The sequence below is a fragment of the Monodelphis domestica genome, chromosome 1 (assembly GCF_027887165.1).
Source record: "Monodelphis domestica isolate mMonDom1 chromosome 1, mMonDom1.pri, whole genome shotgun sequence".
NCBI classification, from domain to species: domain Eukaryota; kingdom Metazoa; phylum Chordata; class Mammalia; order Didelphimorphia; family Didelphidae; genus Monodelphis; species Monodelphis domestica.
In genome coordinates, this window is record NC_077227.1 from 388,590,769 (window position 1) to 388,608,635 (window position 17,867).

Genomic DNA, 17,867 nt, shown 5'->3' on the forward strand with positions numbered 1-17,867 from the left:
TGACTTAAGCAGATAGGTGAGAGAAGCAGCTTATCCCTTCTCTGCCAAGACCCTCAAATTAAAACAGCCAGGTGGTAGGGCAGGTGACCAGTAAAAAGTAGGGATTGAAGAAGTAAGGCATCAGCTCCGAAGAGTGTTTGGAGTTCTCTTGGAGTTTGCAAGGGGGAGGAGGGAGAAAAGATGTGGCAGGAGAAATGTGGCTTAAAAATTTATCTAGGTTATATTAAAAAATTGAAAATTCCTTTCTCCAACTTCTGGTTGCCAAAATTGTAAAATTAAAATTAATCTTCAATAATGTAGTAGTTATATTTTAAAAGATTTATTAATGATCATTAGAAGTAAAGGAATAAAAAGGTAACAAAATTTAAAAAACACGTGTCCAGGGCTAATCAGCCTGTTCAAAAACCCTGCTTACCACCATTGTGACAGGAAGCCAAAAAGAGACCAGGACCCTCCACTCCACTGCCTAATATCTCCTGTCTACAGGTAGTACATAATGGCAGGAAGTCAGTGGGTTCCCAGGAAATGTAGTTTTTAGGGTAACAGATTTTCAATTATACAGTGATTTCTTATCCCTTCCCCTCTTCACAGGGGCCAATCACAATTTTAAATTGCCTACCACTGCTGTGTCAGTAGGATCAACTTTTCACCTTCTGAAGGTTAAATTCTCTTCAAAAAGATTCACAGATTCCCAGTTGATTGAATTTCTAAGCTTTGAATTCTCCAGTAACTTGCCAATTTCTCACCTAGTACTAAGTAGAGCGTATAATCTTTTGTCAATTCAATTCAAAAATAGACAAGGGGGAGTTAATCCTGTCTTCAATCTAGTGAGGTACTAAATAGAGGTACTTAAATTATTGTTAACTCAGGATAGACAACAGAGTAAAGAATTCTCTTTCACAATACTTAGGAACTTTGGAATACAAATTGGTGGGTGTCCCTTTAAGTATGCTGACCTCTCAGTTAGTCAACTTCCTCAACTTCCATGACATAAACCTTCATTCCACCTCAACCATTCACAGGAATGATCATACCTTAAGTCTTACCATCACTGCAAATTGCCACCTCCATGAGTCTTGAATTTACCTTCATTTCCATATCTCCTGCCCTTGCTTTTTTTTGTCCTCCATCTCATTACCCCTAAACCTATTTTTCATCCTAACTGCAATCTCTACTCTCCATCCCTTCCTGTCCTCCTCATCTTTTAACTCTGCTCTGGCCCCATTTTATTCTTTGCATAGCCTTGATCTCATAAGTTATCCAGTTTACATAAATACGATTCTCTACCTTTAAATACCTTGGTCCCTTGCCCTTCTGTCATTCTCATCATGCCAATCTTCAAACATGTCACTCCCTCCTTCACCTATTTTATGTTCATATTCTTATGTGGATGAATACAGCTCAAAGAAATCACACACCATGCCAACTGGATCCACTACAAATTCATGTTGTTTAACCTCTCTTAGGCCTTCATGCTCCCAGAAGCTATTGTTTCAAACCCCTCTCTTCTTGAATTCTCTTCAAATTCCAGTATCACCTGTACCCTCACCCCTCTTGACAGATGTCTTGGCTTCCTTCTTTACTAAGAAAATTGACACCAGCAGTTGTGAACTCCCTCATCTTCTCTATTCCATAGTTCAAAACCATTTTCCATTCTTATTTTCCTTCTCTTTTCTTTCTCTGGTCTCTGAGGAAGAAGTAGCTTTTCAGTCTGCCAAATCTAACCCTTCTACTTGTGCCCTTGATTTTGTGCTGTTCCATATCTTTCAGTAACTTTCTTCTTTAATCACTTCTCTTCAAAATTTTCTTTTTCACTGTCTCTTGACTGTGGTGTACAAATAGGCTCAAGTCTCTCTCCCCATGTACTCCAATCCTCAAAAAATGCTCACTTAAGTCTGGCATCTCTTCAAATTATAGCTTGCCTATCTTTCATTGCCGAATTCTTAAAGGCATCTATCTATACTTAATGTCTTAATTTTCTTATTACTGACAGTTCTGCAGTCTAACTTTTGACTCTACCATTTATTACATTAAATTTCCCATTTATTCAGGTATTTTTACTCCCTCCATCTCCACACTAGAGAAGGAATCATTTTGCACCCTCACACACAGACACACAGACACAGACACAGACACAGACACACACACACACACACCCACACACACCCCAAAGAGGTGGACATTGATAGTTGTTCTTAAAACAATATTTCTATTGTTCTATGTAATATTCACTAGGTTCTATTTGTTTTGCTTTTCTTAATTTCTGTAGCATTCCAAGCATATTCACATTTATGAAATATAAATGATTGTACGATTACTGCATCTTCAGACACAAGGTTATACTCTGATGTTTGTGAATGTAATCTTGACCTGGCCATGCAGCCCTTGCCTAGGACAAACTCATTAACATGCTTGGAGTCAATTCCCTGGGAAAGCACGGTTTGCAATCTACACGCTCAAAGGTGTTCCCTCTACCTTGCCACCCAATCTTAATTGTCTATGCTCTGTGATGTGATTGCTACATGATTGGAAACACCTCCCTGCTCCCTCAGCAATAAAAGCAGTAGGTGGGCCCCATGAACTTCCTCTTGGACTTCCTTTCCTCTTTCTTGGGGCTCCACTTGGCTCCTAATACTCTCTCTCTCTTTCTGAACCTCTTCCTCCCCGAGGCTCCAGCCCCTGTCGGTTTGCATTCTCTATCTTAATCTTATCCTCTACCTCGTATTCCATTGATCCTCATATTTTCCTCCCAATGGGAAAATCATAGGGATTGCCTGCCCTATTCAAACACTGACTTGTCAGTGTCTGTCATTCTTCACCCTGGTTCCTCGATTTCCTACTTCTCCTCCAGTCCCTATCACAAAGGACAACCCCCTCCTTGTAGACCCGCTTATTGGACCCTACAATTTCATTTAGGTCTTGTTTTTTTTTTTAATTTATTAAAACCCTTACCTTCTGTCTTCGAGTCAATACTGTGTATTGGCTCCAAGGCAGAAGAGTGGTAAGGGCTAGGCAATGGGGGTCAAGTGACTTGCCCAGGGTCACACAGCTGGGAAGTGCCTAAGGCCAGATTTGAACCTAGGACCTCTTGTCTCTAGGGCTAGCTCTCAATCTACTGAGCTACCCAGCTTCCCCCTTTGTTTTTTTTTTACCTGCCTTTTTAATTACTGCAGTATTTCATCACAATTACATGCTTTACTGTGTTCATCCATTCCTTCATTGATGGAAATCAAATCAGTTTTTAGTTCTTTGTCACCCATAGAGATGTGCTACAAATATTTTAGAATAGATAAGATTCTTTTCTGTTTTCCCTGATCACTTTAGGAAACAGACTTACTGGTAGTATTCCTGAGTCTATACATAGTTTTATAATTCTTTAGATAAAATTCCAAATTGGTTTCCAAAATAGTTGGATCAGTTCACAGTTCCTCCAACAGTGTATTAATGCTATGGACATTGTTCTTTTTGTTTGTTTTTTAAAGCCTTACCTTAGAATTGATAAGAGTATTGGTTCTGTCAACATGGAATCTAGAAACCCCCAAACTTGTAGCCAGGTGGAATCTGAAAGTCCCCCAAGTTTTGTTAGCTTGAAGATGAAGACCTTAAGTTTGATCTTGTCACATGAGTTTCTACCTCAGGGAAACTCCAACTTCATAAGTTTCACTTTAACAGCTGACCTTAAAGTAGTTTAGGTGGAGCTAGCAAATTCCATCTGGTGTTTAGTACCCTTTTTGGTCCCAGTGGATTCTCCCTTTGTGTCAAAGACCTTTACCAAGGTAGCCCATCCCTTGACTGGATCTTTCCCTTTTTTGATAATTATGAAACATCAGCTTCTCCCTGATAATCCTGTCTAGGCTTCCTCTTTTTCTTTGTAGCCATTGTAAAGCCAATTAACTATACTCCCCTGTCCTCAGTCCCCTAAACAGTATATAAGTCTCCCAATTTCTTTTACTCTTCAGAGCTGTCATTCTAGCATGACGGGCAAGTTCCCAAGGATCAGTGGCCAGAGTCTGAGTGGAGGCCTTGAGGAATTATGCTGAATCCCTCTCCTTACTTAAAGAAGTGGTTTTCCTGACAATGTATAGTGTAGGGCTTAAATTTGTGGTTGAACTAAATATAAGAGAAAAGTGGTTGCCAATTTATAACTCAAGTCAAAATGACTTTTTAGCAGTTTATTTACAAAAAGATTTAGATTGAAAGTAGAGAAGATAAAGTAAAGAGGGTAGAGAAGATATCTATCCTATCACACTAGATATTTGCTCTGACCTAGCTCAAACCAGGCAGGGCTCGTTAACCTTCCACCCTCCACTGGAGGGTTACACCCAAACAAGGGTTTTGCCCAGGAAGCCTCCTCCAAGGTGGGGAGGCTTCTCCAGGAACTAATCTCTCCAGAAGTCAGGAAGAGAGTCAACTTTTTACTCACCCAAGTAAGTAGTGGTTCCAAAAGGAGAATCCAAGAGCAGTCTTACCAGAAGCTGTCCAAGAATCAGAATTCTAGTCCAAGCTGAGGTCCCAAGCAGGAGTTCCTCTAAGGCCAAGCCCCAAGGAGAAAGTAAATTTGGAGAGAAAGTTCAGGACTTTTACTTTTTCCATGTCCCTTCCTGCCCCTTCCTCCACTTTAGGGGACTGATTGCTTAGTACTGCTCAGGGGGCAGTCAGTAGCTTCTGGAGGTATAAACCACTTTAGTAAGTGGTTTGTGGACTAGGAGTATCTTCACTTTTTGTTGATTAAATTTAAAAGTAAGCAGGGGAAAGTTAATCCTATCTTCACAATAGTATGGTGTTTTTTCAAGTTTAATAGTTTCAAGGCAGAAGAATGGTAAGGGCTAAGTACTAGGAGCTAAATGACTTGGCCAGGGTGACACAGCTAGGAAATATATGAATTCACATTTGAACCCAGGACCTCTTGTCTCCAGACCTGGTATTCTATCTACTGAGCCACCTAACTGCCGTTTGTAGACATGGTTCTTGGCTGTTAAATCTTTATGGTAAACCCTCTGTAGTATTTCACATAACAGAGTACTCTTTCCTTCAAGATATTGATAATAGAGTCATAGCCTTGCTTTCTACAAGTTTTTCTTCTTCCTGTCTGATGGCATCTTCTGGATTACTATTCTCCTATCTCTAGGCACTGAGCTTGAGCCTCCTTTAGTCGATCCTTATCCTTACTTCAAACATAAGTTTTTTCCTAAGGCTCTGTCCTGGGCCTTTTTGATTTTTTCAGTTTTCTTCTTTTGTATCATTAACTTATTATTCAATTATCATCTCTATGTCTTTAACACTTAAATCAATATATTCAACTCTAATGTCTCTTCTGAACTCTAATCCTCTATCAACAACTGTCTATGTGACATTTCAAATGCAACATGTCCAAAACATAATTATCTCCCCCTTAAATCCACTAATTCTCCTAATCATTTAGATTTGTAATAACACAATTATCCTGGTTCTTTATCTAGCAGTGTTATCTATCTATCTACCTATCTACCTACCTACACTCTAAAAACCCAAAACTTGTAGCAACATGGGATCTGAAGTCTTCCACGTCTAAACAGCTTCAAAGATGGAAACTCCAAAGCTAATCTTTGTTCCTGTGAGAATCCACTTTAAATGGAATCTCAGACTAGAAGTTTCAGATTGAATAATAGACACTAAAATATTTAATGGACCTAGCTAAGTGGAGTTAGCAAAATTTTATCAAATGCTAAGTACTCTTTTGTCCCAGTAGCTTCTCCCTCTGTATTACAGATCCTTCCCAAGAAGACCAACTCAGGGCAGCTCCTTTTACTGTCCATTGTAAGTAGTCCTGTAGTACTATCCATTGTAAGGGGTGTATGGGGTGCTCAGGGAGGGGTAGCATCTCTGGTATGGAGGGCTTGTTGTGCCCTCTTAGGGCAGCTCTCCAGCCTCTGACCCTCACCTGACACCCAGCTCTCACTTGTGGCTCCTAGTAGCTGCTAGCATGTTGCAGCGGCCACACCCCGGGCAACGGCTTCGACAGGCCGGCTAAACCTTGTGAGGGTAGCCATCGGGTGGTAGACCCCTGGTGAACCAGGGCTTTGCTCACCCAGCATGTGAAGACTGCTTCGGTTGAACAGACAGAAGAAACCAATAAGAAGGTTCAACGGCTGAGATGGCGTGTTGGAGCACAAAGGACAACACAGTCATCCAATGCAGCTGAGGAAGTCTCCAGGTGTAGCGATTTTTCCTGCCAATGGACCCAGGCTTCCAACGCTGAGAGAGTGGGACTGTCTTTGTGCAATGACTTTTCCACTTAAATGTCCTTCACGAACAAGTGTCTTTGTGCACACTCATCTATACACAATAGATGAAAATGCACAAAGACAATCATCATCCTCAGTTACTGAGAGACTACTTACTACTATTATAAGTAGTCCATTCCTTTACAACCTAGCCTCTAGCTATGGTTCCTTTCCCAAGCCTGTCAGTGTAGTTTGAACCTTCCCATTTCCTTGTATCCATATTAATATCAATTATATTTCCCTGTCCTTTGGTTTCCCAAATGGTATATAAGTCCCCTAATTTCTTTTATTCTTTGGAGCTGTCAATCTCACATGGTTGGTGGTTTCAGGGGTAGGTGACCAGAGCAGCCAGAGTCTTGGGGCTCTGGGTAGGTTTGTAGCACACACCTCTTCCTATTGACCTTGAGGGATTATGTGGAACCCCTCCCTTTAATTAAAGTAGTTTTTCAGACTATTTAATAGTTTCATTTTTTCCAGTTTAGCACTACCTACACCTTTCTTTTTGTTCCCCAGCTGATCAGTTGCCAAATTTTGTAATTCTACTTTAGAAATATCTTTCATATGTCTTCTTTTGCTTGTAGAATTTTTAAGAGTATCCTAAATAGACAGCCTGCCTCCACTCTCTTCTCCTGTCTCCAATTTAAACTCCACACAACTGCCCAAATAATTTTCTTATGTACAGGTCTTAACATTAGTACCTTGCTTGAAAATGTTTAGTGGCTTCTTATTGCCTTTGAGTTAAAATGTAAACTTTTCTGGTTCCAGTTTAACTTTTCAAAGCTTTCTTTCTTATTACTGTTACACTTTAAACATCTCAACCAAATTGGATTGATATGAATGCTATTCTTGCTAATTTCTGCCTTTCAAAATTTCAGCTTTCAAAGTTAGGCTCATAGTAACTTCTCTGAAAAGGTTTCTCTGAATCTCCTGTTTATGAAATTCTCTCCCTCTCTTTAAAAAATTATTTGGGGGAGTGGGGAAGCTGCTTGGCTTTATCTTCCTGTTCTCCCACTTCAGTAGGAAGTAAGCTCCTTTCGAAAGGAAGTTATTTTTGTCTTGGCATCTCCATCTACTGGCATAGTCTTGTAGACAGCACATGCTGAATAATATTGTTCAGATTCTGTTTTATAGATGGATTTAAATGAGGTTGCATTTGATGGCCTCTTAAATCCTTTTAAATTCTGATTGTCTTCCTGAGGAGCTTGAGAAGTGGGTTGGGGAGGGGAGCTAAAGGCTGATAGAAGAAAAGGCAGAATAGCCTGGGGTTAAATGGGGGTTCTCCATACCGAAAAGAGTGAAGGCTCAGAGGCCAAAGATAGAATTAGTGGTGGGAGAGAAAGGGAGTTTGTAGTAACCTAGTATGATTGCATAAGTAAAGAAAAGCAGACTGACAAATGCCCAGGAGATGTGGAGGTGGAACAGGGGCTTTGGCGCAGTAAGTATGCCTGCTTTAATAGCAATTTAAAATTTAAAAAGGGCCCCTGCTCCACAACTTATATGAAATGTATCAGTGCAAGGGTCACAGTACCTAATTTAGAGAGGAGACCACGGAGGTCCCCTCGAAGCGTGATACGGTAGGCAAACTTTCCTGATAGAGGCCGCAATTTGAAAGCAATTCTTCTTATTCCCCAAGAGGAGTTAAGCCAAAGGACCCCACAAGGGAGAATGGTTCTGGGGAGGTCACTTGAGCGAGGGGAGCTTAAGTGCCAGTCCATTCCATAGCCTTTCCAGAGGTGCGTGCGCTCGCACGTGTTGCAGGCTTCGAAACAAACAGACAAACAAACAAAAAAAGGGCGCCTACAGCTTTCGTGAGCTTTCTGTCCTTAGAAGACATCCGGGATCAACCCAGAAGAACTCAGGTACTTCCGGAATCAGCCGCAGTCCATTCGGGTGTTTGGGGGCTAGCATTGAGCCTCGCTTCAGTATAGCCGTCACGTGAGTTACCCGAGAGCCTTCGGGAATTTCCGGAAGTGTAAGGGGCGTGCCATCGAGAGGTGGCCTGCTGCAGCCGCCCCACCGGCTTTAGGTTACCGCCGCAGAATCGCGAGCCCACGACCGGACGATCTGCGGTGGTCCGGGACCGGAAGCTGGTGCGGATGAGGTCATTTCCGGCGGGTGACGGTGCGGACGGGTCAGAGGCGTAGAGGCGGCGGCAAAATGGCGGCGCCTGAGGAGCGGGACTTAACCCAGGAGCAGACGGAAAAGCTGCTGCAGTTCCAGGTACTGAGAGCTCGAAGCTACCAACGCTGCCGCGGGTCCAGTGCGGAGCGCGGTGTCTTCCTTCCCCTTGTGGGAAGACGGCAGCATCTGTCAGTCACGGCCCATGGGGACTCCCTCCTCTCTGCAACCAACTGCCCTCGGGCTTCCCGGCCCCTTCCACAGACCCCCGCCGCACCCCCAGCCTTGCCATCAGCCTAGTCTTTCGCCGTCCCTTGGCCCAGGATTCCGGTGGTCTCCACTCCCTTGCTTCTATAGCACCCTCTTTTCTTCTACTTCTTCCCTTCCTCTTTCCCTCCATTTCTCTCCTCTCCTTCCTTCTCTTTCCCTTCTTTCCTTGTCTCCCTTTCATCTTTTCTTATTTTGCCCATTCCCCTATTTGTTGCTTTTCTTCTCCCCCTTCACCTCACGACTTAGTGACATTCCCCTCCCCCCCCAAGTATTTGATCTAGTGTTGTCAACCCTAACTTCTTGGTGGTGCCGCCTCTAGTTTATATCCTGAATTTCTACCTGCTAGTTATCCCCCCTCCGTGGACCTATAACGAAAGGTTTGTTTTTCTACTGACCATCCAGCGAGTGGCAGCTAGTCATACCTACAATGTTTCCAGTGCCCTGACATTATTCATATTAACACAAGAGGAACAGGGTGGGTTTCTATGGGGGTTTGTGACAAGGTCGTTGTTTAACTCTGAGCTGAGAATCTTGAGAGCCGGGGAATGAATGGTGTTCTTTGAGTTTAGAATCTTTTTCTAAAGCTGGTACACATTTTCTTCCTAAATCTTAATTACTGCCAGGTTAGAGGAATAGAAACTGTGAAATTTACCTAAAGGATTAACTCTTAATAAATGTATTAATTTCTAAAATGTCATATTTTTGAATGAAATGGTGGGTAAGATTTGTGTAACCGAGGGTCTTCTAATGTAGCTCAGCCGAGTTTTTAGATTTGGTAAGTAGTTTTTGTTCGTAAAATTAAATGTTATTTATCCTTAACAGAAATATGAGCATATAAATCTAAATGTAATTTGCTTAAAATTTAGTAAGCGTTGTATGTATGCCCGAATGGGGAAAATTGACGACATAGCTTACTGAAGGAAAAAATTAGCAAACAATGGTCACCTGGTCTCAGCTGTGGATTGGTCTGAAGTCACTAACTTCAGAGTGCTATTTCTTGCTTTAACTTTGGTAAACCATCCAACTTGAATTTAGTCTTCTCATGGAGAGGTAACATCCAAGGTATTAAGCCCTTTAAAATGCTGTAAGTTATTTTAAATTCTTTTTATCTGTGAATCATAATGTGATACTTTGGAAGCTTGGGTATGCAGGGGACCGAGGAAGGTAGGAAACCTATTCAGTTTGCAGGAGTCTTTCTGCTGTCAAAGAATGCCTAAATCAGTTTAAAAGTTGTACATAGATACAGAGTTGAATAGTAGCTTTAGTATAGAATGAACTTAGTTGGAATCACCATAGTTCATGGTCATGATCAGATTCACCAGTTTCTGTTCTATCTTATCTTTATTGGGACATGAAGCATTTTTTTTCTAGCGGGTAGAATGTGTTTGGAAATGTAAAGCAAGATTTAGGTGTAACATAACTTCATTCCTCACATAATAGGAGAACCAACTTATTTTTTTTATCATTTTGTATAATTTTGATATTTTGAGAAAGCAAAATATTTTAGGCCTTTTAGATTTCTCACCTTCTATTTAAACCAGTTTTTTATTTTTAAGATCAATCATAAAATATCTCCATCAAGTGCTATTTTCTCATACTTTTTCTGTAGGAATCGGAAACTAATTTTCAGGTGTGGTGTATAACATCATCTGAATCATCACAAAAATCTTTCTCTTCCATGACCCCTTTTTCATGTGAAAGTAAAAATGATAATTTAAAATTTTGATTTTTTTTTAGATTAATCCAAAACACATGAGAAAAAGTCCCTTGAAAAAATATTATAATTTGTTTACTTAGAAATCTTTATCTAATCTGAGAAAAAGCCTGGGGTTTGGAAATTAATGATGCTAGTTATCAGCTTTGTAGGTTTCAAGTCAAGATATACTGGTTCAGCACCTAATTGCTGAATTCCTTCCATTGAAGGTACCATTTCAGTATATGATTTGCATATCCTTCTAAAACTATATTGTGAAAAATAAATCAATTACATTGCCATTATAGTACCAAAAAATTGGTGTATCTTGGGTAAACCCTGATGAATGTTTCCTTTTTGTTAAAGTATTATATGTCATTTGTATTTCTTTGCACAGTACAATTAGAACAAGTCATTACACTTAGGAAAAATTATGTTCCTTGAAATTATAATAGAAATAAAATTAATTTTCCAACATAAGTAATATTGTGATAGGTGTTGAGTTCAAGAGGCTGTTGTCCAGTTTTAATAGCAATAATTCCAGCACTATATTGTCATTTAATCACAAAAACATACCTGTATATTCTTATGCTACAAAACTTTCTAAATTATAAATATACATGTTTATATAAAACAAGGAAATGCAATTACTAATTACATATATTTTTATTTAATTTGATAGTGTTCGTTAAATATTTGAATGTGTTCTAGGGACCAGTCATTATATTTAGAATCTTAGTATTTACAGTTGATGAGAACCCTTAGAGCTCATCTAGTCCAAACCCATTATTTTGTAAATCATCTTAAAATTAGTTCACTCTTCATAGTTATTCTTATCTTAATTGATTCTTCCTCTGCAACATCTCATATCTTTCCCCTTTCTTTTTCTTTTTTCTTTCTTTTTTTTTTTTTGGAAACCCTTACTTTGTCTTAGAATTGATACTGAGTATTGATTCCAACGCAGAAGAGCAGTAAGAGATATGCAATTGGAGTTGTGACTTGTCCAGGGTCACACAGGTAGGAAGTATCTGAGGTAAAATTTGAATCTAAGACCTCCTGTCTCCAGGCCTAGCTCTCTACCCACTGAGATACCCAGCTACCCCTATCCCTTTATTTCTAATCCCACAAATGCTACCCTACTTCAGATCTTTGGTATCTTTTGCCTGGTCTATTATAGTATAGTCTCTTAATTTGTCTCACTCTATCTTCTTTAACCCATTCTCCATAGAGTTGCCCCAGTGATAGCTATAAAACTCCAGTTGTCCTTCCCCTTCTCAAAAAGCTGTAGTAGTGGTCCCTTGCTTCTAGGACCATATACAAATTGCTCTTTGTTTTTTAAAGCCCTAACCTACCTTTCCAGTCTTACAACACAACTCCCACAGAGACCTGCTTGCTATTCTTCATGCATAACATTCCATCTCTTGTCATCATACCTTTCTATAGGCTCTCCCATTCTTGCAATACACTTCCTCCTCCATTTAGAATCCAAATCTTCCTTCAAAGGTCAGCTTAAGTGTCATATCCTACATGAAACCCTTTGTGAAACCCCTTGCAACCAGTAGCCCTCTTTACAAAATTTCTGTTTGCAAACTGTACATATATTATATTTAATCTAGTAGAATTTAGGCTCCTTGAGGACAGGAACTGTTTCATTTTTGTATTTGTATCCCCAGCTCCTAGCACTATGCCTGGCACACAGGTGCTTAAATAAATGCTTGTTAACTAACTTTAGATGAAGCATTTGAAAGTTTAAAGAGTTTTAATGACTTATTCAAAGGCACACAGTTATAAATAAGTGGTGTTTTGCAAGTCTTCGGATTCCAAATTCAGTGTTCTTCCCAGAACACCTGTTCTTTTCTCTCCAACTTTCCAATTGAAGCCTATTGACAGCAGCCCCTTTTTTGAGTAATTTTCCCTTATTTCTTTTTAAACTACACTTAAAACTGTCAACTGCTGTTAATAGATTGACTAGTAGCTTAGAGAAAATATAGTGTTTTAGAATGAACATTGAGGGAATTTTTGACTGGCATCTTTGACAATCATTGAGGGAGAGAGGCAGAAATCATATAATGTATATATTATGTACACATACATAAACATATATAATGAGAAATGTTTTAATATCAACCAAACAGATCTTGGCAGTCAAAAATAGTATGGCATAGTGGAAAAGAACAATGAATTTGGTGTCAGATAATCTGATTTCTAATCCCATCTCTGTTTCTTATTACTAGTGTGTTTGGACAAGTATTATACTTTTCTACTTATCTCATTTTCCACATCTGCAAAATGATAAGAATAGACTGGATAAATCTTAGACCCCTTATAGCTCCAAATCCTTTGATTCTAAGGTTTAGGTCTATTTGATTTTCCTAAATGTTGGCATTAATGACTTTAAAACTAATGTGGAACTGAAAAAAAAAAGCTGATATTCAAGATATATTGATAGTTGATCCAAATATATGTTGAAAGCCATTCCTCAGTAGATAAAATGGTCAAAGAACATAAACTTAAAAATTGACAAAGCTTGTTATTTTTCTTAACATCACCTTCATTTCTGAACATATCCCTACCCAGCAAATTATTTCTTTTTACAAAGATTAAAAAAGAAAAAATGAAAATTGTGAACACATTTCCCCAAAAACTTTAGTGTAACAATTAATTACATGATAACATTCTTCAAATAATTTTTAAAAATATAAATTAAAACAATCTTGATGTTTCTTTTCAACTGGTGCAAATTGGTAAAGATAAAATAAAATGGAAATAAAGGGTTGTGGAATGACAAGTACACTAATTCACTGTTGGTTGAACTATGAAATGGTCCAGCTATTTTGGATATTAATTGAGAATTGTGCAAGAAAGGTGACTAAACTTTTCTTACCCTTTGACACAGCAACCCTACTACTGGGCACATACCCCAAGGAGGTCAAAGAGAAACAAATTTACAATACAGACTGGACTTTGAAAGGAAGCTCTGAAGGAGGTAGGATTTTAGGTAATTTTTAAAGGGGCATAGTAAAGAAAAAGCTTCCAGAGATATGATTAATAAGTCAAAAGGAATGAAAAGTTGACATGGTGCCATTTTGCACTGCTAGGTAGAAAAATTATGACAGGGTTCCAGTATGTGGCTTTCTAGTTGTAAAAGTCTTTGATTCTGTAGTTTGAATGTGCTGGAGCCAGTTCATATGTACTAGAGCCTTTTAGTCCACCAAAATCAGTAAATGCTGTAAACCAAGGCTTGATTTGTTTTGTTGTACTAGACCTAAGAAAGTGATGGAGAAAATCTTAATACAGATTAAATTTGAAAATGTGCCGTGTAGTACTTTTTTCCTTGAAGAACTAGTTATTAAACATTTATCAGTTTAACCCAGTCCTGTAAGCCTTTTCTACAGTATAATGTCCCAAGTGCAATGGAGTTGCATTTGAGAAGGTTGAATAAAGTAATAAAATACTATTTATTTCTAATGGAATTAAGCATAATAAATTAAAGGTTAGTTGTTGAGTTAGCAGCTTGTTGGGAAACAGATTCTGATTCTTGTAAACAGGTGACCTTTTTTCTTGCATTAGGATCTTCGTGGCCCTCAGTATCTCCTAGCTCTTCACATGCATTTCTTTTACCCTGTGAAGCTAGTATTGTGAATGTATTATAAAAGCTCTCATTTTCTCTTTTAGATGTGCTGTGACTAGATTCTCACTATATATTATTTCGTTTAAGGCCTGGGTAATATTTGGGGATCTGGTGGCACAGTCAGTAGAGTGTTGGGCCTAGAGGCAGGAAGAATCACCTTCTTGAGTTCAAAACTTGCCTCAGACACTTCCTAGCTGTGTGACCCCAGGCAAGTCATTTAATATAGTTTGCCTCAGTTTCCTCACCTGTAAAATGAACTGGAGAGGGAAATGACAATCCCTTCTATTATCTTTGCCAAAATAACCCAAATGGAGCCATAGAGAGTTGGACATGACTGAAAAAAACCACAACTGAATAACAAATGGATAATTTTTAAAGATTAAGTCTCTGAAGAAAGGGTAATTCAAGAAATATAAATTCTTAATGTCCATTTCAAACTGAGGCCTATTTATACACAGAGGGGAATAGATGGGATAGTTGAGTTTCTGCTGCTATTGGTGTAGTGTTTTTCAGATTTTTTTTCATGTCATAGAGACTTCTGCTTCACTTATCATTACTTGTTCCTGAAAACAAACAAACAAACAACTAATGGAACTTTTGTTTAGAGAAAGCAAATCTTGGTAAACTGCAGTCAGATAGTATGATACCTGTAATGTAAAACACAGTGAATATAGAGTTAGTATATACTGAGATTCAAATCCTGACTTGAATATTTAATAAGCAGTGTATCGTGGGTTCAGATCTCTTATCTTTATTTGAAAACGTTTAGAATGCATTTTGCAACCCATGCAATCAATCCTGCATGCTTGTCATCCTATAAATTCCCCATTTCTTTTAAGCATTCTCAACCTTGGTTTATTCATCTATAATACCTATTTCATAGGTAGGAAACTCAAATATGTAAAATGCATTTATAGTCTTGAAGGACTATATAGATGTCAGCTATTATATCTAGAAGGTGTAAGGTGTGTGTGTAGATTTGTCAGTTGACATGATACTTTTAAAAATGTAGATTGTTCAACTACACATATTAGAGAACCTAGTTTTATGGATCTACTACCTCATGGACCTTCACAGATTACCAATAATAAGAGGGCCATATTCTGTCATCCATTGCTTGTTTATATCACTATCACCAATTCTAGAAGAACAAGTCAGATGATAGTGTAGAGGAAGAATGCTGAACTAGAATTTTTGTCTGGGAGCATATATTTTAGACTGCTGTTAATTGGCTGTCTTCTTTTGAGTAAATTATTCAACCCCTATGAACTTTGTTTTTGAAATGAGAGTTTGGACTAGATAATCTCTAAGGTTACCTCTAGCTTTAACATTGTGTGATTCTATAATATATCTTTTTCTTCTTTGGTAGGAAGTAGATTGAGCTCTAGACTTCTTTCTAATTCAAAAATCCTATGATGCAAGATTGTAGTTTCCAGAGAATTATTCTTTCCTTGCTGAAAGCTTCTAAAGTCTGTTGTAAATAACTTAAATGATTTTGGGAAGTAAGTAATTAAATGGAACCAATGAGTGTGAATCTTGGTGTAAAGGTCAGAATGCAGATTAGTGTCTGTTCTTAGACAAACTTCTGGGATCTAGTTGTCCTCATTGGTGAAATAAATGGGCATAAACTCATATAGCTCACTGTAACTGACCCTAGACCTACCAGGCTATAGTTTCTAGTAGTCTTCTCTAGCTATCTTCTTGGCATTTTCATAGCCACTGCAGCTTTTTGACCACTGACCCTCCAGAGACCATACCCTGAAAGACAGTCCCTTTCAGTTATTGAACTCCCATTCTGGGGTTCAGTTATCTTCCCTACTTCTCACTTTCTTCTATATTGTATCTAGTTTCCCTACCCCTACTCCTGCTGTGGGAATACTACCAATGAACTACCATTGCTTCTAGGGGGAAAAAAAGTATCATTTGGTGATCCAATGTTTCTGCTTATCATCCCTTTGACTTCCTAGACCAAAAATACTCTTCTCTGGGCACCAGTCCTTTATATGTATTGTCTCCTCTATTAGAATGTAAGTTATTTGAGGGCAGGAGATTTCTCAATTTTGTATTTGTATCTCCAGGACTTAGTGCTTGGTACATGGTAAGTGCTTAATGTTTTAAATTTTCATTCACTTATTTCCAAGGCATCTTGAAAGTAATGCCAATCCTGCCAATAGGCTTAGCCAGAGAAGGCTGTGTTTTCCCATTGTGAAAAGCAAAGCATCCTTTCTGTGTGATAAGCCAGAGACAAAAAATTATTTTGCCCTTGTCAGGTTTCTGAGGTCTAAGTGAAAATGAGAAACATAAAAACTTAGAGCATTTTCAGAAAGCAAAGTAAAACCTATGTACTAGATGGAATTTAAGAGTGCTTGTACTTCAGTTAAGATTTGAAACCTATCCCATAGTCTTTAATCAACAGTATGAGATAGGCATACTAATTTGGGTGGTCCTACATGCCTTTGCTAAATTGCCTAATCCTAGAAATACTCTGAGTTTGTATGTACACATATAAGTACTGTGCATCTGATTAATATACCAGGTGGCAACAGTGGCAACATCCTTAGTTGAGGATGAGGAAAAGGGCATCATCCTGAAATCAATATGGCTGGGACACAGACCTCTTGCACATTCTACCAATTAGAGATTTATTTGGGTTTGTTCCTTTAAAATGAAAATAGTAGAGGAAGAACTGTGGGAATAGAAACACAGAAGAAAAACAACTACTTGATCACATGGGTTGATGGGTATATGATCAGGGATGTAGACTCTAAATGATCACCCTAGTGCAAATATTAATAATATGGAAATAGGTCTTGATCAGTGACACATGTAAAAAACCGAGTGGAATTGCACTTTGGCTATGGGAGAGGGGTGGGAAAAGGGGAGAGAGAACATGAAACATAATTCTAAGTTAATTAAATAAAAATTTTTAAGACAAAAAAACTGAAAATAGTTTTGAAGAGAGGGTTAGACCTTCCAGTTGCTCATAGTTCAGTGTGAATAAATTTATTCACAAAATAGGTTTTAGAGCTGAATTTATGACCCTTCATTATACAGATGCAGGGATTAAGAGATTATGGGATTTGAACCCAGGATCTTTGCTTTCAAATCTGATTCTCTCTATAATACCATGATGCTTTTGTAATCTTAACAACTAGCAAAGATCCAGGCCATTATGTAAGCAGGAGTTAAAAAGGAGTGGAAAGGTAGTTTTGGATCCTTCAAATTTGAGGAAGTGTAAAACCTGAGTGTTTGGAGGAAGACCACTTAGGATAGTCATGAAAACGCTGGCATGGTGTATAGGATGAGGGGGGCCAGGAGGTGAGACAAAAGAATGAAAGAAAATTTTGTTTAGGGACCTTGAAAAATCACTAGGTTTAAATGTACATATTCTACTCTTAAAACTAGCTAATGGACAGATTTTGATATCAATGCTTAGCTTTTTCCAATCCATCGTTTTCCCCACTTTCAATCATTTTGACTTCCCTTTATGTATGGATATGAAATTACTTTTAGAAGTTTTGGTTAGAGAAGTAAGAGCTTCTTACTACAGAATATTATTTTATAGAGAAAAATATTTTAAATTCCTAAGTAGTTGGAATTTGGGAATGCAATCTTAGGAACCTGTTCTTAATGGCAGGTAGAAAATAGAAAAGTTCAGGAAGGACCAAAAGTTTATCCTTCCCTTCCTTTTACTGGTTTCTCATCCTCCATGTCTCTACTCCAGTCATGAAGTAGACAAAATTCTCAAAGCTCTAGAACTAGATAAAAGTATCAAAAATATTTTGAATTCTCTCCTAAATCTGTAATTGGAGAAGATTTGGGGAATAGTCTTGGGAATCCTGCTATTGATGGCAGGAAGGAAATTTTAAAAGTTTCTTAGTAAGAAACTGCA

The 17,867-nt window shown here is 38.4% G+C and overlaps 1 protein-coding gene across 7 annotated transcripts in view; it reads left to right on the plus strand.

Moving 5' to 3' along the window:
- The first annotated feature begins 5,213 nt into the window (after positions 1 to 5,213).
- The window catches only part of FAF2 (Fas associated factor family member 2), an 82,253-nt gene continuing 69,599 nt past the window's right edge, over positions 5,214 to 17,867 (plus strand). For 3 of the 7 annotated variants that reach the window (XM_007474108.3, XM_007474109.3, XM_007474112.3), the window contains exon 1: positions 5,214 to 8,483. In XM_007474108.3, coding sequence (XP_007474170.1) covers positions 8,421 to 8,483 — 63 coding nt within the window. In that variant the 5' untranslated portion in view covers positions 5,214 to 8,420. Of the gene's footprint in view, positions 8,484 to 9,598; positions 9,736 to 13,111; positions 13,331 to 17,867 lie in introns of those variants that run through there. The other 4 variants (XM_007474111.3, XM_007474113.2, XM_007474110.3 and 1 more) reach the window with 4 other exon arrangements.